The 27,443-nt window shown below is 51.2% G+C and overlaps 1 protein-coding gene across 2 annotated transcripts; it reads right to left on the bottom strand.

Annotated features, from left to right (window-relative positions):
• Positions 1-4,723: 4,723 nt before the first annotated feature.
• MAPK13 (mitogen-activated protein kinase 13) lies at positions 4,724-13,485 on the bottom strand. Of its 2 annotated transcripts, XM_019738843.2 has the most exons (12): positions 12,808-13,038; positions 11,864-11,993; positions 10,593-10,651; positions 7,674-7,782; positions 7,455-7,484; positions 7,004-7,051; positions 6,759-6,873; positions 6,543-6,614; positions 5,905-5,984; positions 5,572-5,650; positions 5,306-5,479; positions 4,724-5,047 (listed from the first exon to the last, which is right to left on the bottom strand). In XM_019738843.2, exons 1-12 carry the CDS (start codon positions 12,924-12,926, stop codon positions 4,965-4,967), a joined length of 1,098 nt encoding a protein of 365 aa, XP_019594402.1. In that variant the 5' UTR covers positions 12,927-13,038; the 3' UTR covers positions 4,724-4,964. The 2 variants fall into 2 exon arrangements, with proteins under 2 accessions (XP_019594402.1, XP_074188957.1); XM_074332856.1 differs by lacking the exon at positions 11,864-11,993 and having other exon boundaries at positions 12,808-13,485.
• Between the last annotated feature and the right edge of the window lie 13,958 nt (positions 13,486-27,443).

The following is a 27,443-nucleotide window of genomic DNA, read 5'->3' as shown; positions in this document are numbered from 1 at the left end:
AGGGTAAGGAGGATTTTCCTCAGTCAGGAGAGGGATGGAGGGTCTTTTGCACAGAGGCTCTGAAAGAAGCCCGAGCCTCAGGCCTGCTTAGGAGAAGCGGTGCTGGGACCTTTGCCCCGGGCAAAGATGGCTCTGTGAGGGATGGCTATACGAGAAAACAGGGTCCTGTGGATAAGAACATTTGGGAAGTTCTGGATTAAACGATGTTGAACAGATCGCTTTACTGCAGGACTCGTCAGAGCCATTGTCGTGTGGGAGACCCTGCTCGCTGCGCCATTTGTCATGCGGGGCGGCCTGCGGGGTCTCTGCTCCCGCTCCCCATACAAGAACGCAGGACATGGTGAGGCCAAAAAGGAACACCCACGGAGCCATAGGTAGGGGAGTCATACCACTATATTCTCTCTGGCGGCACTATACTCTCACTGGAGGCTGGATCCACACTGTCCGCAAACCGCCATCCACACTTGCCAGCCCAGCCGCCATCTTCTTGCTAGCCCCCATTCTTTCTCCTCTCTCCTTCTAGCGTAGCCACAGCAGTTATATTAGTGGCCAATGGCTCACTGGTTACAGCTGACGGCCAACTAGCCACAGCTGATGGCCATGCAATCACAGTTGGCCATTTACTACCTGAGCCAGCACCTGTCTATGTGAGGCCGAGAGCCTGGAAACTACTCTCTGGGGCTCCGCCCCCACACTCCACCCCTACAGGCTCTCGCCTCACAATCTACGGGACAAGTGTCTTCCACGAGGGGCCCTGTGCGAGGAGCCTGGAGGTGAATGCAATATCCTGGACATAGCCAGGCTCTCTGGGCACAGCTAGGGTTTCTCAGGGCACCACCAGTGCTTCTGGGCACGGCCAGACTTCCTGGACTTCTTAGGGTACCACCTGTCTTCCCGGACACAGCCAGGGTTTCTCAGGGCACCACCAGTACTTCTGGGCACGGCCAGACTTCCTGGACTTCTTAGGGTACCACCTGTCTTCCCGGACACAGCCAGGGTTTCTCAGGGCACCACCAGTACTCCTGGGCACAGCCAGACTTCCTGGACTTCTTAGGGTACCACCTGTCTTCCCGGACACAGCCAGGGTTTCTCAGGGCACCACCAGTACTTCTGGGCACGGCCAGACTTCCTGGACTTCTTAGGGTACCACCTGTCTTCCCGGACACAGCCAGGGTTTCTCAGGGCACCACCAGTACTTCTGGGCACGGCCAGACTTCCTGGACTTCTTAGGGTACCACTAGTTTCCCCGGGCACAGCTAGGATTTCTCAGGGCATTGCCACTCTCTCTAGGAACAGCCCGACTTCCTGGGCACAGCCAGGGTATCTTCAGGGCTCAGCCAAACTTCCTGGACACAGCCAGGGCTCTCAGGGCACTGCCACTCTCTTTGGGAACAGCCCGACTTCCTGGGCACAGCCAGGATATCTTCAGGGCTCAGCCAAACTTCCTGGACACAGCCAGGGCTCTCAGGGCACTGCCACTCTCTCTGGGAACAGCCCGACTTCCTGGGCACAGCCAGGGTATCTTCAGGGCTCAGCCAAACTTCCTGGACACAGCCAGGGCTCTCAGGGCACTGCCACTCTCTCTGGGAACAGCCCGACTTCCTGGGCACAGCCAGGGTATCTTCAGGGCTCAGCCAGACCTCTCAGCGCACTGCCACTCTCTCTGTGCCTCTCAGGGTACCCTGCTGGAACAACAGCGACTCACAATCAAGGTGCTTACATATTCTCAATGGCGGCCAGTCAAGAGACAAAAGCAAATATCCCCCAGTTCCACTAACAACAGTTCCCAAACAAACAGTCAAGCGGTCCATTAAATTAGGGATGGAAGGCAATTCCCCATAGTCCATAGTCATTCACCAGGGCTGTCCTGGGGGTGAGGGATGACCTTGACCTCACCCTCATCTCCCATGGAGGACTCAGCAAGCGTTACCTCCTGGGACTATAAGTCCTGCATCCGGGCTGCCTGAGCAGGAACCTCCCGGCCCACAGGGCTGCAACGACCTTCGCTTTCTCCGGCCTGTGCTGGTTGGGGAACCATCCACATCTTTCCACCCCTCCACGGGGCTCCATTTCTCCAGCAGCTGCATGGCTTTTCCTGTGCTGGTGGGAGAACCGTCCACGTCCTCCCACCCCTCCACGGGGGTCCAGCTCCCCGGCAGCTGTTCCTCCTGGTCTTCCAGAGACTGAGTGTTCACACACACAAACTGCTCCACCACTCTTGGGAGAGCTTTGGCCGGCACCATACCCTGCTCGCTGCGCCATTTGTCGTGTGGGAGACCCTGCTCGCTGCGCCATTTGTCATGCGGGGCGGCCTGCGGGGTCTCCGGTCCCGCTCCCCATACAAGAACGCAGGACATGGTGAGGCCAAAAAGGAACACCCACGGAGCCATAGGTAGGGGAGTCATACCACTATATTCTCTCTGGCGGCACTATACTCTCACTGGAGGCTGGATCCACACTGTCCGCAAACCACCATCCACACTTGCCAGCCCAGCCGCCATCTTCTTGCTAGCCCCCATTCTTTCTCTCTCTCCTCCTCTCCTAGCGTAGCCACAGCAGTTATATTAGTGGCCAATGGCTCACTGGTTACAGCTGACGGCCAACTAGCCACAGCTGATGGCCATGCAATCACAATTGATGGCCATTTACTACCTGAGCCAGCACCTGTCTATGTGAGGCCGAGAGCCTGGAAACTACTTTCTGGGGCTCTGCCCCCACAGCCATTAAGCTGCTAATGTGCAGGGTGACTTCCTAGTGTATCCCAGGACTCATGTTCCATGGCAGGCCACACTGCTGTAAGGAAGATGGGAGGCGATGGGTTGATGAGTTTAGAGAATGCAAGGGGCTTTGAATGCCAGGCCAAGAAGTCTGGACTTATTCCTTGGGGCCAGTGAGGCATCTCAGAAGGCAATTAAATGAGGGATTTAGACAGGGGACCCGGGGTAGGTTAGTTACCAGCAAGGTCAGGGCTATGGCAGGACATGACCAGCCCCTCCCATTAGCCACTCCTTCCTTCTTGACACCAGGGTCGCTCTGTGGGAGGGAAAACAGTCCACAGTCATGAGCAGCAGTAAGGAGCTGAGAGAGAGAGGCTAGAAGGGAGGGCAGGTTAGGCAACCCTCGAATCCAAGTGTGAAGTCTTTGGTACAGTGGTCAGGGCTGCTCGGGTTCAAATCCTGACTCCACCACATCCTAGCTGTGGGTATCTGATCTCTCAGGGAGGGGGCAGTGTGGCCTCAAGGTGCTTTTGCTTTCGTTTTTTTAAATAGACATTATTTGAATATCTTAAAAAACTGGACATTATTTTGGGGGGGGCAGTTTTAGGTTTACAGAAAAATTGTGCCGCAAGCACAGAAGGTTCCATATACTACCGCCCATCCCCCCCACCTTCCCCTATTATTAACATCTTGCATTAGTGTGGCACATCTTACAGACGATGAGCCCGTATTGGTTCATTATTACTATTAACCGAAGTCCAGTGTTCTTGAGGGTTCGCTCTTGGTGTTGTGCAGTTCGACCAGTTTGGACAAATGCATAACGTCAGCTACCCACCACTACAGTACCATACAGAATAGTTGCCCTGCCCTAAAAGTGCCCTGAGCCTCATTTTTAACACCTGGAAGATGAGAGCATGAAGCTCCTCTAACCCCCATTGTAGGTTCCCAATTTAGGCCTCTTGACAAATTAAGTGGTACGGAAATCAGTTAAATGTTTCTCTAAATATTACCTGGTAGCTATCAGAATCACTAAGTCGGGTTGAGGGGAGGTGAGGCTCATTCAAACCTTCTAGGGTCTCAACCACAGACCTGCTAAGTCAGGATCCCTGGGGTAGGGCCCAGGAATCTGCATTTTAACCAGGCCCCTGGTGCACGGGGAAGTTTGAGACCCCCTGGGCCCAAGGCAGGAACTACGGGGCTCCTGACTTCTTGTGTAGGGGAATTCGTTCTCCCAAAGTTTTTCAAACCTGAACAGAAGGCTCCTAGCCATTGTCAGAGTAAAGCTTGGCAGAGATCGGTCATTCCCAACAAGACGACGCAGCACAGTTTTCTGTAAGGCCTGGAAAAAGCCTGTTTCTGCCTTCTGCAGCTCCCAGGCAACAAGCCTGCTGTTGTTTCAGATCTCGATTGCTTATCACTCACCCAAAATAATCTGCATGCAGTGTCTCGTCAGCGGCAGCTCTCTGCAGCTTTTTTAACTTAGCGTCCCAACACTTCTGGCTCTGTGACAGAGCATCGGGCCTAGGAAAGGGTGGCCATCTGTAGTGGGTTGAAGAGTGTTCCCCAAAAAGTCATGTCCACCCAGAACCTCATGATGTGGCCTTATTTGGAAATAAGGTCTTATGGGATTAGGGTGGACCCTGAATTCAACAGCTGGTGTTTTATAAGAGGAGGGGAGCCTATGTGAAAGAGGCGGAGAATGGACTGATGTAGCTACAAGCCAGGGACAACCAGATTCCGGGAGACACCAGAAGCTATGAGGCAAGGAAGGACTCTTCTCTAGAACCTTCTGAGGGAGCACAGCCCTGCTAACACATTGATTTCATTCTTCTAGCCTTCAGAATCGTGAAAGCATACATTTCTGTTGTTTAAGCCATCTAACTTGTAATTTGTTACAGCAGCCCTAGCAAACTAATATCCCACCATTGTTGTAGACCGTTGGCCTGGCTCAGCCTACACCTCTCAGCTCCACTATAGCCAAGAAGGAAAGGACCCCACATACAGGCGATTCTCCAGGTGGGTGTTTAATGTGGCCGGTTACAATCAGAGCTGTTTTCTCCCAGCCAACATCTTTGAATTCTGCCTCCTACACAAGGAAGCGGGGCCCTTCTGTCCTCTGCACGGGAGGCTATCATCCGAGAAGGGTTGGAAACTTCAGCAGTGACAAATAAATATTGGTCCTAGGGGCAGGCGGTGCCACGTGGTGGTCCCCAGGCTCAAGGCTCAGTCAGGGGTTGGCTGGACAAGTCACTGCAGCTTCATGCCACTCCGGCGTCGCGAGTCCTTCCGAGCAATGGGGCTGAAGCTCATAATCTCCTTGTAGATTTGCTCTGAGAAAGGCAGCGTGGTTCGAGGTGGGTCAAGGTTGCTAAGGGCAAAGAGAACCTGGAGCCTCCCCCACAGATACAGAGTGAAGTAGGAAGTCAGCTTGGGGAGAAAGAAACAGATGCAGGAGACAGTATCCACTCAGAGAGGAGGCAGCTGTCTCCAAAGAGAGGGGCTGGCTGAGGTCAGGCATGAAAGTGAAGGAGGCAAAGGAGAGAGAGGCAGCGGGCAGAGAGGAAGGAGCCCAAGCCCCTGGCTCTTACGCTTCCATTCGTCCACTGTGAGCTTCCCATGTTCTAAGGCATCTTCAAACTTCTGGGCCTCTGTCTCCTCCTCCGGGTCCCGGAAGGGTTCAAAGAAGGGGTGGGCGAGGGCCTGTGAGGCTGTCAGGCGCTTGTCCACATCCAGCTCCAATATCTTCTCCAGCAGGTCAGTGGCTGCAGCCAAGAGCACGAGTGTCACACCCAGGCCCAGGAGAACCAGGCCTGCCCACTGGGACAGAACGTAGAGGACAGGCCCTGAGACTTACCCTGGGGGCTGGCGCGTGGGAAGAGCTGGGAGAAATCCTTTTTGGGGCTCTGTGGCAGGGACTGGATGTAGGATTTGGCCTGGAAGACAGAAACGCACTGAGTTACCCTAACTGTCAGCCCCTCAGGGCTCAGGCCGTGGGGTATACAGCAGGGATTCCAGAAAAGCCTCAGCAGGGCTGACAGCTCCAGTTGGAGTCCAAAGTGGGATAAAGGTAAGAGCACCTGCCAGGGCAGAGGGGAGCACCTCCTCCCCCGCCAAAGGCCTGCAGCCCACCTGCCCGTGGTCAGCTGAGCACACAGCCTGAGCCAGCCTAGGCCCATCTGCTACTCACCGCTTTGTCATTCAGCTTCTGCAGGAACTCTGTGCCCGGCACCCCGGTGACTTTCAGGATCTGGGTCAGCTGATCCAGGTCTTGGCAGCAGGTTAAGGGCTTGGCCTCACTCTGCTGGCAGATCTGATGCTGCCCTCCCCGCCAGCCCATCACTGCCACCCAGGCCCTGTGGCGACCACCCAGGCTCCAGACCCGCCTAACCTCCTCCTGCTTCAGGAGAGGAGGTTCACCCTTCAGGACTCAGGTCTCTGAGACGCTTCCCCCTCCAGGCCAGGGTACCCGTCCCTCCCCACAAATGCTCCTGGATGTGCCGCCTTTCCGCCCTCATCCCCTCAGGCATCTCCCCCACTCTTACACGCTGAGCTGGGCAGGGCAGGCCTCGCATCTTCTCATCGATGCCTGCACTGCACACGCAGGTGCTTGGTTAGTGTGTGCGGTGCCAAAATGTGCGGTATTTTCTACATGGTGGTGAAACGAAGGGGACTAGTTTTCGTCATTTTGCTTATCTGTATTTTAAAATTGTTCTACAGTGAGCGTGTATCACCTCTGCATTAAGAAAAAGAAGAGATTCAAGTAAGAGAGTGTCTGTTGAAGGAATGAATCCCTGGATGGAGTTTGGCTTTTCTAGCAAAGGATACAATCTTTTCCCTTGAACAGTGTTTTCCCGGTCAGCATCTCTGCCATGATACAGCCCACAGACCAGATGTCCACTGCCAATGGAGGGGAGGAAGTGTCACCTGGTCCACTGACCACGACCCCGTGATCAGTCAACCCAGAGTAACCAAGATGGTCTTGGGGAAGCTGCGAGAGAAGACCTTCCGCCCCATGCCCCTCCCAGGCAGCTGACCACTGACCAGTCTGGTTGTAGTGCATCCAGCTGAGGATCACCTCGGGGGCCCGGTACCAGCGGGTCACCACGTAGCCAGTCATCTCGGTGTCTGCAAGCCGTGCCAGGCCAAAATCCAAGATCTATGACTCAGGGGACATAGGGAAGCTCACTGAGGAGAGGAGGCCCTCGGAGCAGCTTCAGGGGAGGGGCGGCTTACGCGGGAGAGGGGCTCACCCTGACCCTGCGCTGACCCCACCAGGGCCCACTCACCTTCAGCTCACAGTCCTCGTTCACAGCAAGGTTGCCCGGCTTCAGGTCCTAGATGGGAGGAGAAAGTGAGCACCGGGCTGAGAAGCAGAGACAGGAGCTTGTCTGTCTCGGCCACTGCCCAGCATGTGACCTCGCCAGGCCCCTTCCCTTCTCTGCACATCAGCCTCTTCATGTGTAAAGTGAGGATTGGACAAGGTGTCCTGTAGAGCCCCTGCAGCTCTAAAATGCTCCTCATTCTCGGGGCCTGAAACGCCCAGTTCTGGGCTTGCTTTGTTTGCAGCAATTCCCCCACAGCAATTCCTTTGAGGCAGGCCTTCCCGGGCTAAGGGTGTGCCGGAAAAATCCACATCCCATGCCCACAAGGACTGTCCCCTCCCTCCACCCGGCCCCATCCCTGGCTGTGGAGAACCCCTCCAGGACTGGGCGGGGCGGTAGCAGGGAAAGCACTCACCCTGTGGATGACCCCAGCTGAGTGGATGTACTGTGTGGGAGAGAGAGAAGGAGAAGCGTGGGTCCTGTGCCCGGCTGCCACACGGAGCGTTTCACGCTGGCTCCGACACCTCCTCCGCCCTCACAGTGTGCTCTCCCAGCCCCCAAGGCCTGGCCTCCCCCAACCCTCAGGTCTCAATGCCAAGGTGCCACCCCCGCCATCCTCCAAGCCCCCACCCACCTTAAGACCCTTGAGCATCTGATACACCAGGCACTGGATCTTGTCCTCACTGAACTCCATGCCCATGATCTTCTGTAGGTCTGTCTGCATGAAGGGCATCACCAGGTAGCTGCAAGGCACAAGGACTCGGTGAACAGTCCCAAGTCCCACCCAGCCCCGGGTCTGAGCTCAGAGGAGGGGCAAGGAGCTGGGGCAGAGCAGGGGCCTTAGGGATGACCTCTGTATGTGAGAAGAACCAACACAACCACAGCCAGCCAGACCCCCACATGGGCCTCCCGGCTCCTGGCTCCCGGCCTGGCCACAGTGGCCGCCCAGCTGGCAGAGCTCAGGGTGACATTTCAGCCAGAGCGTGCTCAGAAAAATCAAATGGAGCTGTGTTCCCTTTCCTCAAAGGTGCCCTCTCCTTGCCCTCCTCCACGCCCCGCAGAAAGCCAGAGCGGTGAGTTAGAAACATCTGCCAGTGTTTCCTTCTGCTTCTGTCCAAATCCTCTCTGCCCTAGAGGGTCATGCCCCGCTGAGATGGCTCCAGAAACAACCAAAAATGTCTGCCCTTCCGAGAAGGAAACAATAAAACAATTTCCAGGAGGGTGGAAGAAGGAAGGAGGTGGCTAAGCCATTGCACCCTCTTCTGGGATTGCAAAACAGGTCGAGGTCAGCAAAATGTAATCGTTGTTACTCAAGATAGTACCAGCAAAGTCCAGAATAAAAAATGTTAAAGATTGAAAAAAGAACGTTAAAAAAAAAACCAAAAAACTATGTGGTGGAGGCCATCCCCATGAGGCTGTGACTTTTCGAAGCCTTCTTCTGCCTGGCCACACCCCCTCCACCAGACCACACCCCTCCACCTGGCCCCACCCCTCACCTGGCCACGCCTCCTCCGCCTGGCCACACCCCTCCGCCGCCGGCTGAGACCTGCTCCAGGCATAATCCCTTCCTGGCCTTTATCTTTCACCTGTTTTTTCTTCTTGGCCCACAAACTTGCTGAAGTCTCACTGTGCTAGAACCACCTTTCCTTGACCTCGTTTCTCAAGGAACCACCCCTTCTCCCGCTGTCTCTCCCCACCAAACTTTTAAAAAGAATGGTCCATACCTCTTGACCCCACTGCTTTAACTCCCAGTTCTTGACACCCTGCTCCCACCCCACCACCAAAACGGCTCGGATCAAGGTCACCAATAACGGCCCAACAAACACAGCCCTGGCTTCCTCTTTTCCTATTTGACCTTTTACAAAGTCTGACACTCCCTCAAAAGTCTCTGCCAATTCTCCTCTCCCTCTGATTACACGCTCTCCGCTCATCTGCTCATCCTCTTGGACCTTTCTTTTTAACATTTATAGCTTAATCATCAGTATTGTGTCATGTTCCACACTAGCCTGTTTCTGGGCTTCGGAGATTATTCTGACCCAAATCCACATCCCCAGCCCAAACCTTCCTCTCCTGAGCTCCAGATTTCTCGGCAACTGCTGGTTAAGCACTTAAATGTTCATAGGCTCTTCAAAGTGAAGTATCCAAAGGGTTCATTACCTTTCTCCCAAGATCTGTTCTTCCTCCACCTTATATTCCAAGCAGGAACCTGACAGCCCCCGACCTATGCCACCTCTCCCAGCCACCGCATCCCAAGGGTCTCAGGTCTGACCTCGGCATCCCAACACCTCTACTCTATTTAGATCAAGGTCTGGGTCTGGAACACTACCCTCCAGTCTCCCGCCTCCCAAAGCTGCTCCCTGCTCCTTTCTCGCTGCCACCAGAGTACATCCCAAACTCCAGTCTGACCACATCATCTCCCTGCTCGAAACCTCCCTGGACTGGATGGAGGCTGCCTGTGGGATCGAGTCTGGACTCAGCTTCACCAAAGCAGCCGCTGGCCTCCACTAGCCACTGAATTCTCAATAGTGCCCAGACATTTAGCCTCGTTCATGCACCATGGCCTCTGGCCCCACAGTTCCTTCTACCTGGCATGCCTTCTTCTCCTTCCACCCCAGGCAAACTTCTAGCTGGTCCCCTTTAAATTCCAAATGCTAAGCCTAGCAACTGGCATTATAGGAAAAACTTCATTCAAAATGACTGCATTACATGTAAAACAAAAGTATGGTAACAAAGAGGCCTTCAGAGCATTTGAAGTAGCATTGGAAAAAAAAATCCACCTTCCCAGAGTTTCTAAATTTTAAACCAGGCACTGCACTAGCAAAGCCATCCATTTAGCAACTAAATTTTGGGGTTCTGTATAACTGTCAAACACCCCATTAGCCAGAGGCGGCCAAGGCTTCCTGGTCCGAGCTTCAGGCTAGGAAGAGCCCCAAGGTCCAGACCCACACCTGGGCCCCAAGGGAATGGTGAAGTGAGTTGGTGCAAACCCTGTGAGGACCGGCCATGATGTTCTGGTGATGTTAAAGCTGGGTAACACACAAAGCACCTCCCGTATCTCCCCGAAAATAAGACCTAGCCGGCCAATCAGCTCTAATGCATCTCTTGGAGCAAACATTAATATAAAATTGGGTCTTATTTTACTATAAGGCCTGATAATATAATATAATATAATATAATATAATATATATAATATACTATACTATAATACATATAATATAATATAATATAATAATATATAATAACCGGTCTTATATTAATTTTTGCTCCAAAAGACACATTAGAGCTGATTTTGGGGGAAAACAGGGTATGTAGCAGACAGCTCTATGCCAGGCAAGAACCCCACAGAGCCCCTCCCACCGCTTCCTGCCTGCCCTTCTCTATACCCTTGGCTGAAAGTATCTCTCTAGAGAGCATCACACCTCAACAACAGCACAAGGACTGCCAGGGCAGGAAGCCCCCTGCCCAGAAGAGAGAATCTGGACCCTCCCCAAGCTGGCTCCAGAGTGATGAGTAAGGCCTGCAATACCCTGGAATCCAGTGCAGCCCAACTCACAAGTCCTGGAAGCTGCGCAGGGAGGAAGCTGGGGTGAAGACGTCCAGGAGCCCGATGACCTGAGGAGAAGATTGCCAGTGAGGGCTGAGCAGCCCCCTCCATGCCCAGCCATACACAGGACCACCCACCCTTTCCTAAGACATCATCTCCAGCAGGAGGCAGGTTCCCAGCCTTCTTGGGAGCAGTAAAGGGGCAGAAGCCGGAGAGGAATCCCAATTGGAAGGGAGCTTTCAGTGCTCAGTGGAGAATTATGCTGGGTAGAAGGGGAGGTGTGCTCACTGCTTCCAAGTCTAGTGTTCAGGGCAAACAGCACAAACCTACTCTCAACTCAAGCAGGGACCCACGAGTGGTGAAGGGAATGAAGGAGGGAACAGGGAAGGGGCCTGCCAGCTAGCAGGCTCCATGCCTTTGACCTTGGGTCTCCCATCACATCCATTCTTGCCTGCCAGAGGGCTGCTTCAGGGCCAGAGGCAAGAGGCCATGGGGAGGGCTGCTGAAGAGGAATGGGGCTTATAATGTGCATTAAAAGTTTGAAACATTATTTTAAATGTTTGCTTTCCAATCTAGGTATTCTAGAGCAAAACCTGCTTGCCAGGTGCAACACTGGGTCACTAGTTTTCCTAGTTGTTTCTATCAGATACCACAGTCTAATGGTTATGCACTGAGGCCTGGGCCCAGGCTCCCTAGGTTCAAGTCCCAACTCTGCCACTGACTAACCATATAACCTATGGGTCTTTTTATGCCTCAGTTTCCCTATCTGTACATGGAAGTAATAGTACTTGTGATACTGTGAGGATTAAACAAGTTAGTTTATGCAAACCTCTAAGAACAGTACCTGGCACATAAAAAGGGCTCAATAAGTATCTATTATTATTATTGTTATTATCAGGGTCACATGTACAAACATTAACCTGGATTCTGGACCCCAGCTCTTAGATCTAGAACAAACTACAAAGTTCCTCTGTGTCCATTTCCTCCTAACAGTGAGATAGGAAGTTTGCACCTCACCAAGCTCATTCTGATCCACTGCCAAGCTACCCTTTGCACCCATGCTGAGAAGTAAGCAGGGCAGGTCCTGCACCCCATCTTAGTAATGAGGCGGGAACAAGAGTTGGAGGAGCAGGGAGGTGGTTCCCCTTCTCCTGGACCTGTCCTGAGCACTGTGTACCCTCTGGAGGCATCTCCTGTGCACACACGGGGGCCCTGTCAGGACCCTGTCTGAGGCTCCCCTCTCCTCCCTGGCTTCCCCAGCAGCCCCAGGCCCAGCCTACGTTCTCATGCTGCATGTGTTTCAGCAGCAGCAGCTCTCGATAGGCCCTCCTGGCAACCATCTCAGACTGGAAGGGCCGGCTCAGCTTCTTGATGGCCACCTTCTCCCCGGACCGCTTGTCGATGGCGGAGCTGGAGAGGCACAGGCACGTCAGCAGGCAGCACTCTCCTGGCTGGGCAGTGCCCACTCCAGGTCCTGGGTGGTGTCTGCCAGGCCACCCTCACCCAAATCCCCACTGGCCAGCAGGCTAGGCAGGGAGAAACGGGTGCCCACTGCCTGAAATGTGAGGGCGCAGCCAGAAGCACTGGGAGTGGGGCTGCCGGAGGGAGCAGGCCGGCACAGAGGTGCACTGCACCTGCGTCAGACACAAGTTCAAGACACCAGAATCCAGAGCCCCAGGGACGCTCACTCTGCAACGGGGAAGACACTTCTCCCTCTCTGGGTCTCAGTGTACCCATCTGTAACAATGGGGATTCTTCCGGAAGAGCTCCAGGGTCCCTGTAAGGTTCAAGTCCTGGAGAACCAGACCCCGTCCTAGTTCAACCCACAGGGACCCCACAAAGCCAGTGAGGAAAGTGAGATGGCGCCTGGGGTGGCCTCAGGCCAGCCTCTACCACAGCCTGAGGCTTCTCACTCATACTGTACTTTGCAGCCCAATCTGCCATCTCCTCCTAGCTCCACAGGTTGGGCTGAGGAAAAGCCCCTGGGAAGGTCTTCCAGGCCCGCGGGGTCCTCGGTCAAGGTGGTGGGCGCGCGGCCCCGGGCACCCAACAGGGGAGGGGACACCCACGGCGGGTCCGGGAGAGCGGAGGAGGTGCACTGGCCGGGCCCCCGCCTGTCGGGAGGCTCCACCTGTGTCCTGGGGCCTGGGTGCCCGCCGTCTGTCCGCCCGGACGCCCGGCGCCCCTCCCCACCCGGGCGGGCTCGCGGGCCCGGGGGTCTCACCACACGGTGCCATAGGCCCCACTGCCGACGTGCGTGGGGGACACGTAGATCTTGGGCAGCTCCCAGGCGGTCCTGTTGACGTCCTGCTTGTAGAAGCCCTTTTTCCGGGGGAGGCTCATCCCGCGAAGCCAATCTCGGTTGTCCCAGCGCGGCGGCTGCGTTCCAGGTCCGCCGGGCTCCCAACACCCGGGCCCGCCCGCGGTCGGGTCCGCTCCCGCCCCGTGCCGGTGGCTCCTCCCCCGCGCGAGGGCGGGGCCGGCCCGCCGCGCGTCCCACCTGCCGGCTCGCCCAGGTGCGCCGCGCGGCCCCGCCCGGGCCTGCCTGGACAGTCTGTGCCCCGAGCCTCGGGTTTCCGCCAGGATCGCAGCCGGGCTGAAGTGGCTGCAGGTGCGCTGCCCTGCAGGAAGGGGTGCTTCCCGGCCGAGGGCTGGCGTGGGGGCTGAGGCTTGATAGACCGAGGGGCTCCCGCGAAGGGCGGCGGGTGGGGAGACAGGGCCTCTCCGCTCTCTGCAGCCCGGGACTCTGCAGGAAGATCTCTCCAGGGTATTGAAGACAATTTCGGAAAAACAAAACCCCACAACATTTGATTATGGAAAGTTTCCAACGTATACAAAAGTAGACAAAATAGCCCAATGCTTCCCACACTTGACTGTGCACACCCATCCCCTGGGAATTTTATTTTAGTAAAATAGAGATTCTGAGTCAGTCGGCCGAGGTGGAGCCAAAGTTCTGCATTTCTAACCAGGTCCCAGGCTCAGAGGGCCTGCGGACCACACTCTGATAGTGGGGTTCTAGTGAACCTCTGTGACCCCAAGCTCTCAGCTTCAATGATTATATCAATTCTTAGTCACTTTTATTCCATCTATATGCCTCCTCCCCCATTATTTTGAAACAAAACCAGGCGTCATATTTCATCCATATTTTTCCTATCTCTAGAAGATAAAGGTTATTTTAAAAACATAACCACAAGATCATTTTTACACCCAGAATTAATAACAGTAATTCTCCAGTCCAGGTTCAAATTTTCAGTTTTGAACACAGTTTTTGCTAGCTTCCCAGTGTCCCAGAGGCAGTGACAAGCCAGGGCCTTCTACCACCTGTGTCTGGTGGCTTGTGCAGCCTGAAGAAAATTCTGTGCTCAAGTGAAAACACATAGGCCTTCTAGGAACAGGGTGGGGGTCAGAGAATGGCCACAGAGGTCCGACGTCCAGCCTGACTTGTCCGACCCCTTGCTGGCCTGGGCATAGGGTTGTAGAAGGAGTAGGGACCACTTGCTTCACCTTGTCAAACAGAGAGAAGATGTCTTGAAGAAGAAAAGGAACTCATTCATGGCCTACATCAAGCTGGGGGGCCTCACTAGGGTGTCAACAGGCCTCAAACCCTGTGCCATAGCCCCTCCCACCCAGTCCTTCAGCATGAGACACAGCTGAGAAGACCATTTAGGGTGGGGGTGGGGGGTAAGAATCCCACAGAAATGCCCAACAGGCATTGCAGGCAGGGAATCAGTCTTATTCATAGCTGGCACACTGTAGGATATCAAAGACTGTATGGAGACTAAATGGAAGAGTCAGCACTTTAGAAGTGAAAAAATATTTAGTTAATGAACACTAGTGCTTGCCATGTGCCAGTCATGTGTTTTACTTATACAACTCCCTTAATCCTGGTGAGATGCCTATGAGTCAGTACTATTATCCTCATTTTAGAGATGAGGAACCTGAAGTACAGAGAGGTTAAGTAATTTGCTGAAGGTCACACAGCTAGTAAGGGGCAGAGCTGGGTTGAAGAAGCTAGTACATCCTGGCTCTAGAGTCCATGATCTCAGCCCTGAGGCTATGCAGTGTCTCTGGGTTGTGAGGCATTGCTCCTTAAAGGAAATGGCCTGCGTTTGAAAGCATCTGCCTCACCTACATCGTGAGGACACGTCTACTTCTCAAACTATGTCTCTCTCAGTACATCCTGCCCAGGGTATCTGACATACTGCTCACCCTCTTCCCTGCCCCACCCCCAGCTCTGGCCCTGAGACCCTGTGGGAGGAAAAGGGCAGGGGCTAGGTGCCTGGCAGGGCTGTGGAAGTTTCCAACCTTTGGGGCTGGTGACACTGGTGGACGACACCCTATTTCTGAAGTTGGGGCAGGGTCCTGGAAGCCAGAGTTCAGAACTGGGCACTGGCAAGAGAGAATTGTCCAGGAGACTTAGGTTTCCTTCTGGGTGAGGATCCAGTTCTCCAGGACCTTGAGACTCTGTTGTGTGTCTAGAACACCTAAGTGTGGCAGAGGTGAACCCCGAAAGGTGAGGAGTATCAGGGAAACGTTCATTGCCCAAGTGGGTGCAATCCTGCAAGGGCACGAGCTGACCAGTCAGACTTTGGCTCTGGTGCCTCTTAGGCAACGGTCAGGAAGTGACTCAGGCCTCAGGCTCTGCTGACACTGACCCCCACCTCGGCCTCTGCTGGGCCTGTGTTTACTCAGTAGCAAGGCAGCCTTGGAGAGAAGGATCTAGCTAAGGAAGTCACAAATGGGAGAGGAAGAGGGAAGAGTCCCTTAGGATGCCCTGGGAGCTCCCCTCCCAGAGCCCCTGGGGCTCTTTTCTCCTGGAGCTCCAAGGTCCCTCTGCTCTGCTCCACCAGACACTGGCCTATGTTGTAGTGTTGGTTTCTGCCCTATTAACGCAGAGGTGGGGGGTAGGAAACCAACTCTGGAAGGAGATCTGATTTCCATCCTGGCTCTGCACTACTAGCTGTGTGACCTGGGCCAAGTTCCTTCCCCTCTCTGAACTTCAGTGTCCTCCTTGTAAAATGGAAATGACAAGTCTATTGAAAGAGTCCAGCAACTCAGTGAGGTCGGGACTGGCAATGCCTCCCACCAAACATCACCAGAAACACATCTGTGGGTGGACGAGCTGGGTTTATGGCTCATTGCAGCAAGAGCACACATGCGCCATGGGAATCATAGGGCATCTCAGTAAGGTGTTAAAAAGGACTTACAAGTTTTGGCCTTGTGTTAGGCGATGGTGGAGGGTTTAAGGAAGAAGGACTTGGTTCTGATTAGGAGCTGTTAGGAAGAGGAGGTGATTCTATGATGGGTATCTTACTAAATCTTACCTAGAAGGAGGGCCAACTAGAATGGAGACAGAGCTGTGAGCAGCCTTCACTCAGATTAGCTAGACTGGATGTTTGGTCATTTTCGTGGTTTGGACAATATTCATGTTTTGTCTGCGTTCAGACATGATTATGGAATGGTCTTGTTTTTGTCTTGATCCACTGTGGTCACAGATGGCCTGTCTGTGACCAACAAGAGCACACCCTGACCGAGCTGTGCCAGGCCAGCTCCAAGCCACCCGGAACGGGCAGCTCCCAGATGTCAAGGCTGCTTTGCTGTTAGGATGCTATTATTTCCCTGGCACAGATGGAGAAACCAAGGCCCAGACGTGTTCAGTAAAGTCACACATGACGAAGAAGATGGTGGACGTGGTCTTCAAACCTGGTGTCCTGCTCCAGAGTCTGCACATTTAACCACCAATGAGAGTGCCTGGCGCCCGGCAAATGTCTGAGAAATGGCTGTTATCGTAGTATTGTCTTCCTAGCGAGGCTGTGAGCCTCTGGAGGGCAGGGGCATGGCTTTGGGGATTGATGACTGGCTTCTTAGAAACTGAAACGAAACCCCCACATGATTATGAGGCTGGCTGCTCATGTCTCCCATCTTGGCCCCCCAATTTCCATCTTGCCTCAAGAATATGGCAGCTTGTCAAACACTACAGCCCTCTCTGTCCCAAACAGTTGGGCCAGCAATTCAGATCCTCACCATGAGTGGCCATATGACCCCTACAAACAGGAATCATGATATGCCTGCCGTCCTTGTGGGAATGAAAGAGCCCGAGAGCTCCGGCCCCAGCTCGGAGAGTCCCATCCTCCTTCACACCTTTCAAAACTCCAGGAAATAATCAAAGTCTCAATGAGGTAAGGAGAGGCAGAGGGAAAGACCTTGCCTGTGGGGGCTGCTCTGTAACGTAAGTCAGTTAGCTAGCCTCAGATGAGTTACTTAGCCTCTCTAAGCCTCAGTTTCCTCACCTGTAAAACAGGAGTGGATAATTCTACCCATTTCATGGGGCCATCATGAGGACTAAAAGAAATGACGTGAGAAGTGTCTGATTCATGCCTGGCACTTAGTAGGTGGTCACTAGATGCCCCTTCCCCAGTGTTATTGAGCTTTGCCTCCCCAGCCCAGGTGTCTTTCAGGGAAGGTCTGTCTGAGGAGGCAACTTTTGAGCAACACCTGAATGGACAAAGTAGTGAGCTGTGCAGATATCTAGGGGAGGAGCAGGTATCTGCCTTCTAAACTTTTCCACTCTGTTCCCACATCTGACCCTTCCCTCTAGCCTCCTTCCTCCCGTGCCATCCTTCCCCCTCACCTGCAGAAGTCTCTGGTACGTCCCTCAGGGGACTCAGAACGCCTGGGAGCAGCTTGCTGGCTTCTGGCTTCCTGGGCCCTCTTTCCCCTGTACCTCTTCCCCTTCTAGGGGACTCAGGGCCTGAGCAGAACAAAACATCAGGCTTCTCCACCTCATAGGTGCCCCTCGCCTGTAGGAGCCTTTCTCGCAGCCTCCCAGCCCCTCTCTCCCTGCCCTCAGCTTTAGCACCCCCCCGGTGGAGGACAGGGCTTAGTAAGGACAGCTGCGCTAGAGTGGCACCTCTCAGCCGGCCTTGTCGGGCCCTAGAAGGTAGACTTCCCCTCTTCACTCCCCCTGCACTCCACCCCAAGACTCACATCTTTTCAGCCAGCCTGCAGGATGGTCCCTGTCCACTACTGGAAAATGACTCGGGGAGGCCGAGGACAGCATCTTGGTCACTGCTGAGTCCCCGGTACACACTGGCCCACGGTAAGTGATGAATGAACCAAAGATTGTTGTGTGTCTTGTGGGTACAAGAGGCAGTGAGGGGATGAGTTTGGAGACCCAGATGGTGGCATTGAGAAAGCAATAGTAGGGGGAATATGCTTGAAATCAGGTCCACTGTGGAATGTCTGGGTTGTGTGGTCTCTGGCTGGGCACAGTTTGTCCTGGGAGTTTTGGGGCTTTTCTCTGTTCTCTCCTCACCACCTGAGGTAAGGCCTAGGCGTGTTATGCTTGTGCGGCCCTCCAGCTCCCAGCACAAGGCCGGGCCTGTGTGAGGTGGTAAAGGTTTTTCATGAAGAACCAGAGGGTACAACCTGAATTTGGGGACCACTTCTGTCACCAAGAATTTGTACCAAATGTCATTCCAAAGCTGGTCCCTCCCTGTCTGCAGCCCTCACCGCTCCCACTGAGGTTCTACATAAGCCAGACCCTCTCTCCTTCGGAATTACCCTTCCTTCCTGGTCATTAAACTTCAGCTCTAAACTCACCTCTTTGAGGAGGTGTTCTGGAGTGAACCCCAGGCCTGCTCACCCCAGTACCCCTGTATATACCCTCTGACCCCATGACTCCAGCTGCCCCGCCACACACACACAGGCTTTGTGACGTCCACATTCTTGGTGAACTTGTGGTCCTGTGAACCCGGGGAGAGTACCCGAGGACCGGGAGGCAGAGCAGGGCTTGAATCGCGTGCCCACGCTTAGAGCTGTGTGACCTTGAACAGCTGAGTGCATGTCTCTGAGCTTTCTCATCAGTGGAATGGGAGAGCATCACCCACCTAGCAGGAGGATTGAATGAGACCACGGGTGCAGGGTTGCAAGCACGGTGGCTGGTGCTCCCTCCCGCCCTCAGGGCTGCTCACAGGCCACCTCCTCTGAGTGTCCTCCCTGATCCCACCACAAGCCATGCCCCACCGGCGCCACCCGGCCTCATTGTCCTTCAAGCCCTTCTATATCTCTCAGGGTCTTTCTTTATCCTCTGTCTACCCTCTACTAGAATGTCAGGTCTATGAGGGTGGGGGTTTTAGCTACTTTGTTCATCGCTGAATCCCAAGTACCTAGAAAAGTGCCGGCCTATAGTGACGGATTGAATGGCAGGTGTGTAGTAGGGGCTTTACAGATGGAAGGTACTGTTATTACTCTGTATTTATCTCCATCTTATTTGCAACTGGTAGGTTGGCTGAACTCACCTTCATGCCTGGGGCAGTCCCAGCTCCAGTGACCTGCCAAACAGTGGTAATAGGGTCACTGCCTGGGCTACCGTGAGCCCTGCCTCAGGCAGGGGACGCTGATCTCCCTGGAGGCACCTCAACAACCTGCCCTTCCAGAGCAGAGGCCACGGAATCTGCTTGCTCACCCCTTCCATGTAAACATTCAACACCAGGACACACGGATTATCCTCAGGGGCCCCACAACCTTTGTCAGGGTTAAGGAAATCCAGACGAGACTAGCAGCGCTCCTGCCATGGCAGAGGCTTGGGCTCTGATTCCAGCTCTGCCTCAGATTTGCTGTGTGACCTGAGGTAACACACTACCTCTCTGGGTATTTCAGTTTTCTATTTTACTTATTTAACAAATATCGACATTGTGCTAATTACTTGCCAAAAATTGTCCTAAGAGCTTTATGTACATGTAACTCATTTAATCCTCTTAAGAACCCTATGAGATGGGTTAATGTCTTCCATTTTATGTATGACCCACACGAGGCACAGAGAGGTGAAGTGATGTGCCCAAGGTCACACAGCTAGTAAATGGCAGAGCCAGGATTCAAGCCCAGGCAGTGTGTGCTGGTAATCACTGCAGAATCAGTGCTGGTGACCATTAGGCTGCCCTGGATGGTGCCTGTGAAGGGCCAGCTTTTGCTTTTCAGGAATCTGAATTTCCTTCTGATGGTGCCTCCATGATTTGGCCACACACTCATTTTCCTAACGGTTCCATTTGGCTTCCCTAAACAAGAATCTCCCTTCCTGCCATTCTCTGAATCTAATAACTGCATTTCCCTTGCTTCCAGAAGGAAACAGCCAGTGGTGTGCTGGAACCGCTACGGGGAATGGGGAGCCCTAATGCATAGTGTCTGTCCGTTTCTGTGGTATAAAAACTCCCGCCATGGCCAAATTCAAGCTACCAACCTGATGTCACTGAACATGGAGTTGAGAAGAAAATCAGCTCTCAAAAGCCGCAACGAAGACTCCAGCACACCTCTGTCAGGCCAAGCAATGGTGTGACAACAGGCATGAGTCAGGCACTACTCAGGAACAAGCCAGCAGCTGGTCCTCTGGGCTGGGGACTGTGCTTCTCCCACCTCACATGCCCTCCCTGGTCTTCACCCCTCACACTTCCCTGAGGCCACCCTTCCTCCCCTGAGGGACCCGGCTGTGGCTCCCTGGAGAGGGTGCATCAGCTGGCAGCTCAGGGGTGACAGCAGTCCAGCTGTGATTAACCTCCGGTTAGAGCAGTCTTTCCTCCCCGACGCTCCCCACCCATCAGCTCCAGGTTGCCTCCAGGATGGAATTTAAACTTCCTGGCCTGTCGGAAGAGGCTTGCCCCCATCTGGGCCCTGACTTTCTTGCTAATCGGATCCTCCAGAGTCTATGTGCGAACGACCTCTGTTCTAACCATCTCACAAACATCCTTACTCATCCCTGTCACCACACCTTTGCTTGATCTGGAATGCCATCCCTCTGCTTTGCCAAGGATGGGAGGACCCTCGTGCCTCAAGACCTGGCTCAGGAGCACTTCCGGCTGACTGCGCCAGACCACTCCCACCCAAGTGCCCTCTGCCTCCTCTGATTCCTTCCTGCAGGACTTCATGGCACAGCTGGCCCTTGGACTTGAACTGTCAGTTACCTTTCAAACAAAACTAAACTGTACTTTTCTTGAGGGCATGAGTGTCTTATTTCTCTCTGTCCGCTGTACCTACCTAGCAATGCATTGTAAAGCCTTAATCCATTAAACCTAATTTTGCTAAGGATACATAGACAAATGTCACGGTTCCTGTCCTCAAGAAGCTCATGCCCTAGAAGGGAGGCAGAGGCAAAAAGGAAAAAACAATTCACTATAACCTGCAGGTGGAGTGCAAATTGGTACAAGGTTTTAGAACTGTTTGGCAATATGTTATCAAAATGGTGAAAATATGCACCTTATTTATCCTGATAATTCTTGGGCTATCAATTTAGTCTATGTAAATAGACAAAGGTCACTGTTTTATTATTAACAAAGAGATGTTTCCAGCATCATGGGGGGAAAAGTAACAGGGAAAAAAAAAGAAGCCTGGATAGCTTGTTCCAAATTTGGAGAGTTGGTGTGTAGTCCCCATGTGCCTTTTGTTCTATATATGAAGTCGGACAATTAAGTTCGTTAACTCATCCTAGAAAAAGTGCTACATACCTCATTGCTGAATATCACTACGGTCACCTTTGAAGTACACCCTCTTGGAAGATATGCATTGACGCCAGCACCTAGTCCAACCTTCAAAGCAGTTTTGGAACTCTTTTTCTGGAATGGCCATCAGAGCTGTCATCATATTACCCTTAATGTCCTGAATGTCATCAAAATGTCTTCCTTTAAATATTTCCTTTATCTTCCGGTAAAGAAAGAAGTCACTGGGGGCCAGATCAGGTGAGAAGGGAGGATGTTCCAATACAGTTATTTGTTTACTGGCTAAAAATGCCCTCACAGACAGTGCTGTGAGCTGGTGCATTGTCGTGATGCAAGAGCCATGAATTGTTGGCAAAAAGTTCAGGTCGTCTAACTTTTTCATGCAGCCTTTTCAGCACTTCCAAATAGTAAACTTGGCTAACTGTTTGTCCAGCTGGTACAAATTCATAATGAATAATCCCTCTCATATAAACAAAAGAAAACAAACTTGTTGCAACAAGTTCGCGAATTTAATTGTTGAAACTCATATGTACGTATCTGTAAAAATATCAAACTGGATCATTCTGCAATTTCCTTTTTCACTCAAGATTGTTGGTGAGATCTGCCCATGTTGACTCAATCTAGCTCAGGGTTTCTCAACTTGGCACTAGTGACATTTCGAGCCCAATAATTCTTTTTTTGTGGGGAGGCTGTCCTGCGCATGATACCCTTGGTCTCCACCCACTAGATGTCAGTAGCTCACTCTCCAGTCCCCTGTGTGACAACCCAAAATGTCTCCAAACATTGCCAATCGTATGTGACGTAGGCAGTCATTCTAGTTCATTTGTTCTCACTGCTGTGTAATATTTCATTGTATGAATGTCCTATTCTCCTATTGATGGACTTTATGAGATTTCTTTGTTTTGTTTTGTTTTCCTATTACAAATAATGCTGAGTGGAAAGTCTCCACACTCATTTCCTTGAGCCCAAATGGGAAAGTTTCTCTACAATAATCACCTACAAATAGAACGCAAGGCCATATGGCATGTACAGCTTCCCTCCTTAATAAATCTTGCCAAACTGCTTTCAGTGTATGAAAGTTTTACAGTTTTTGTGTGGTCACATTCATTAACCTTTCGCTTTAGGGTTTCTGGGTTTTGTGACATACTTAAGAGCCCTTCTCTATTTAAATCTTTGATTTGTCGGAAGTGGTTGTGGCTAAAGGAGGAAAGTAGCCTCCAGTTGTTTCAACACCATTTTTTGACACAGGTGACTGAACATCATACATTTATTTTTTATAAATGTATTTTTACAGATTTAGGAAATATTTTAGGTGTTACACCAACCTGTCAACAGCTATCATTTCCGGGTAGTGGGATAATAGATGTTACCTCACTACATTAAATATTTTTTGCAATAGCAAAGCTGTTTTATTTGTGTCATGAAAGAGTAATAATTAGAAAAAGTAACGTGGTAAGTGCTTTGACACCAGTAAGCCGGACACACGTTATAGAAACAGCTGGAGGGCACGTGACTTGACTGGAGGTTGGGGACAGGCTTGGTGGGGTATGTAGGGGGGTGTTTCTTAACCTGGGAGCAGGGTGGGGCTTATTGGGGGCAGAATAGCCTCCAAATGGGGACACTTACCCGCACTTTGTCAGCAGCTATTATCAGATAGTCACTGCCTGGGTCACTGGACAGAGCTGTGGGAGTGAGGTTCTCTAAAGTGCCCAGACCATCAGCTGTGTCATGCCTGAGCAATGGCCAAGGGGAAATGGGCCTTTGTGTAATGGTGGTGAGTGATGACTTGACACCTCACAACCGGAAACAGATGGCGCCATCGCAGCCCTGCAAATGGAGCCAGCTGATCAGGTCAAAGTAACACCCGGGAGGACACATAGGCCTAGGGCTCCCCTGAAAAACACCCCACTGTCTGTCAGCTGAGTACCAGGGAGGTGGATCAAAGGTACACAGGGCCCAGAGATGGCCACCAGCAACAGGTGCTCAGAGCTTCTGTCCTAGGGGTGCCAGGAAAATGGGAAGTCACTGTTTACAACTGTCTTTCCTCTTTAAAGTGTCAACTCCAAGAGGGCAGGACTTTTTAATTTTTTCCCATGTTCCCAGTGCCTGACACATAGATGTGACCCATAGATATTTGTGGAATGGTTCCATGAGGGTGCAAGGTACCACAATGACTTCCACCTCCTCTTCTTTCCACCTGATATTTTCATTTTAAAGTGGCAGGTGAAGGGGAAAACGGTAGGACTTATCTGGACCATGGCCATCAGCCGCCTTCCATGATCTTTTGATTCTTGTTCCAATTCATTAAATCGTTGTGCCTCCAACTTGAATTACACAGCAAGATGTAGCCAAGAGAATCAGAAGCCAATTCTCCTAACACTTGTCTCTTCTTAAACTGGGAACTTGCACACAGCACCATTTCTGAGGGCAGATAATCTGTTATGTATTTGCTTTCTTTCTCTAGATAATCTTTGCTTCTAAAGATTGTTGATTGTACAAACAGGAAGCAGAGGACAAGATGATTTGCAATGATTAAAAGATGGTAGTCATTCTCTGACTCAGTCAAAAAGATTGGATACCTCCTGTGTGTCAGATACCATGCCAGGTGATGGGGACACAGTACCGAACAAGAAAGCCTGTGTCCTCAAGGACATACAGCCTTGAGCTAACATTTATTGAGCATTTAATATATGCCAAGGGCTTTACATGTTTCAGCTCTTAATTCTCACAGCAACCAACCCTATGAGGTAGATTCAGAGGGATTAAGTAATTTGCCCAAGATGGTACTACTAGGAGACAGAGAGGCTGGGATTTGAACTCAGGCAGACTGGTTCCAGAGCCTGTGTCCTTATCTTGTTTTTTCTCTTGAGCCTGTGATACAAACACCAGGCGATGACAAAGCAGCGTGATCAGTGCCACCAATGATCAATGCATACAAGCACACAGAAGGGACACTTAATCCCAGCTTGGGGACGGCCAGGGAAGATGTATAGAGGAAATGATATTGATAGCTAGCCCGGAGGAGTAGGGAAGGAGAAGCAGGGGTTTCTAAGCAGAGAGAATATCACACACAAACACCAGGAGAGCCAGAAAGCTGGAGCGCATAGTGGCATTGAACTACAGACCAGGGCCAGAGAGAATGAGAAGTGGCATGGAACTGTGGAGAGCCACGCTGAAGGGAGGAAAAAGGCGGCTGCTGCAGCCTCTGTCGCATGAGCCCTACTTCTCTTCAGAGGGCTGGCAGTGCATTTCCCCCCGAGATGAGTAAGGAAGCGAGGGAGACGGGGCTGGGACCTGGGAGAGATGCCAGCATGCACTTGATGAGACCAGGCACCAAGTGCCCAGGTGTGGCTGCCACAGACAGTGGTGCCCTCCTGATGCCTCTCCTCTCCGGCCTGCAGCAGCGGCAAGTCCTTAGGGAAATGATGCAGAATGAATATGTTGCTAGATTTTCTTTCAGAAACCAAGAGACACACTTCTAATGTCAATGCTATAAAACTGTGGAACTACCGTGTTTCCCCGAACGTAAGACCTAGCCGGACAATCAGCTCTAATGTGTCTTTTGGAGCAAAAATTAACCTAAGACCAGGTCTTATGTTATGTAAGACCCCGTATTATATTATATCCAGTCTTATATAAGACCGGGTCTTATATTACAGTAAAATAAGACTGGGTCTTATATTAATTTTTGCTCCAAAAGACGCACTAGAGCTGATTGTCCGGCTAGGTCTTGTTTTTGGGGAAACACGGTAGAAGTCCTCCAATGTTGATATCATGATGGTCTATTGATTGATTCCAGCCTCAGTTGTAATGTGACTCTGAATGAGAACTTGAGACATTACTTGTATAGAATATACAAGTAAAGATATAAATTGTCTTAACATACAGTAGGGTTCAATAACATAACTTTTCAGAAGGGAAGGAGGAAGCAGGTGAAGGAAAGAGAACAGAAAGTCAGATCTGCCCTTTGATATAGAGGTTTCACTTCTTAGGGTTCTATAGCCCTCAAGTTATTTCATCTGCCAGCAGTTCTCAAAGTGTGCGCTTGGGAAATCTTGGGGGGGGGGTCATCTGTGGTTGTCACGACGACCAGGGCTTTACTGATATTTAGCATTCAGGAGCCATCGTGCAGAGTGGGGTTCTCAACAAGAGTTGCTTTATAGCGCCAACATACATCTTGCTGGACATTCGTGTAGGTAGAAAAACCCATTTTTGATGATCCAGGATCACAACTGAGGAAATTAAAAAAAAGATTATACTTGTTTTCTTTGAAATTTTACCAAGAGTTGTTCACCAATTTCAGAAAGTCACATGACTGATCAGTCGTGGTATATGAGTTGCCAAGACGACACAATGTAGTTGTCACATTCAAGGTGATTCTGTTCAGGTACAAGCGTCTAACTGCATCATCTTTTATGTAGTTATGCTTGAGTGTTTACATATTGGTGTATTTATAGTTTTCCTTTATCCATCATTTATATTTTCTTTAAAACTGTGTGTGCATGGTGCCCATGAATTTCACTTCATAAAAGATCATAAGAGATATTATGATATATTAATGACACGAAAGGTGTTGGATCTGATAGTTGAGAACCACTGGTCTTTGTCAAGGAGCTGGGGGGAGGGGCCCTGTGGTTTTACTTATTTTACCCCTTCAAATGACATTCAAAGGTGGTGTGTGTGTGTGTGTGCGCGCGCACGCATGCACTTACACGGTGCCAAAAAAAGGTATACACTTTTTAAGACAGGAAAACTGTATTAAAATTGTAATAATATATACCGATAACAAAAGATGAATACAAGTCACGTTTGACTTCTGCAGTTACAAGGTGCTCAAAGTGGTTACCATCAGCGTCCAGACACTTCTGATTACGTCGAACTACTGCTTGAGGAACATTGACCAAAGTGTCCATGTATATACATTTTTTTGGCACCCCAGGTATATACATAAAATTGCAAACTTGGACTTAAGGTTACTTCCTCACTTAACTGCTTAGTGACTTCTAAACAAAGCACATTCTCTAAACTGAATGAATCAAATAGGTTTGCAGCACAGCAGTGTTCCACTGGCCTCAATAATGGGAGTTCTCCAGAAACGGCACTGGAGCTAGCCCCTGGACCATCTCGTCTCCTCCCAATTGGTTTCAGACACTCACACTGTTCCCATACTCACTCTAAGAGGACGGCCTCAACGTCCAAGGTCAGCTCAAGTGAGATGCAAACTGACCAGTATCTTGTGTCCATAACATACTGGGCACACTGGGGTTTATTTCATCTTTACAATCATCTGAAAGCTAGAAACAATTATCCCAGGGTCTCATACCTGACAAGAGCTTGGGCCAGGACTTGAACCCAGGTCTGTGTGGCTTCACAACCTAGTATTCTTTCCATTGTAACCCATGACCTAAGAAAATCTTGCTGTCATACCCCATTTTAAGCACTAGATTTTCTGTGGATAATGGCCAGAGCTTCTGAACAAAAGATAACTTTAATCACTCAATACCTCCTTTTTTTGTTTTGAGAAATGGAATAGCCTTGATCCAACATTGAATACTTTCTTTTGAATTGCCTAATATCTTTCTTTTCCCCCCAAGGAGACATACTTGGGTCTTTAGAAAGGTCTTTCGTAATTGTATTTCCCCTCAAGATAGCAAGCCATTTCTTTAAGTGATAACAAGTTAGTAGGTGTTCACCTTCATTATTTCTTCAAGAGGCTTTGGTATTCTGCAAGACTAGGGATGTTTCAAGCTTCAGACCCATGGGTCTCAACCAGGGACAATTTTACCCCCCAGGGGATATGTGGCAATGTCAGGAGACATTTTTGGCTGCCCTAACGGGAAGAGGGTGTGTGTGTGCTGCTGTCGTCTTGTTGAGAAGTCTGGGACGCTGCTGAACATCCTGAAATGTACAGGACCCCACACAACAAAGAATTACCTGGCCCAAGATGTCAAAAGCGCCCAAGTTAGAAAATCCTGCTTTCGATCCTTCAAGTACACTCTTCTACTGGGGAAGGACCTACCAAGCCCTCTCACGAGGGGGAGGTTCCTGCCACAAAGAAGTGATGGTGCTCCGCTTGCCAGGGGCCCAACAGCTGCGTGCAACTCCTTTCCAGCTGGGCTCTGGCCTGGGTAAAACGGAAATTGGGGAATGGTTCCCCAGGTCACACAGACTTTAAAAATCTTTATCAAAATTAAAAAAAACGCTTTGATTCCAAAATAAATTATTCAGTGTTAGAGAAAAAAAAAGCAAACATAACAAATTGCACAAAAAGTTAAGCCACCTATAGTGCCCCCACCTAGAGACGACTGCTGAGTTTGGTGTGTGTTCCTGTGGGTTTGTACTAACCATACACTACCATTCTGTCAACACAAAA

The sequence above is a fragment of the Rhinolophus sinicus genome, linkage group LG05 (assembly GCF_036562045.2).
Source record: "Rhinolophus sinicus isolate RSC01 linkage group LG05, ASM3656204v1, whole genome shotgun sequence".
Classification (NCBI taxonomy): domain Eukaryota; kingdom Metazoa; phylum Chordata; class Mammalia; order Chiroptera; family Rhinolophidae; genus Rhinolophus; species Rhinolophus sinicus.
The sequence above is the reverse complement of the archived record's forward strand: the minus strand, read 5'-3'. Positions and strand labels throughout refer to the sequence as shown.

What these genes read in the sequence shown, in the direction of transcription:
- MAPK13 (XM_074332856.1), bottom strand. Translation starts at nt 13,470, where the DNA reads ATGGGTGTGCACAGTCAAGTGTGGGAAGCATTGGGCTATTTTGTCTAC. An exon ending in AGATGCTCAAGGGTCTTAAG is followed by an intron (nt 7,485 to 7,673) that starts GTGGGTGGGGGC and finishes TCTCCCACACAG; the next exon opens with TACATCCACTCAGCTGGGGT. An exon ending in CCCACGCGCCAGCCCCCAGG is followed by an intron (nt 5,480 to 5,571) that starts GTAAGTCTCAGG and finishes TCTTGGCTGCAG; the next exon opens with CCACTGACCTGCTGGAGAAG.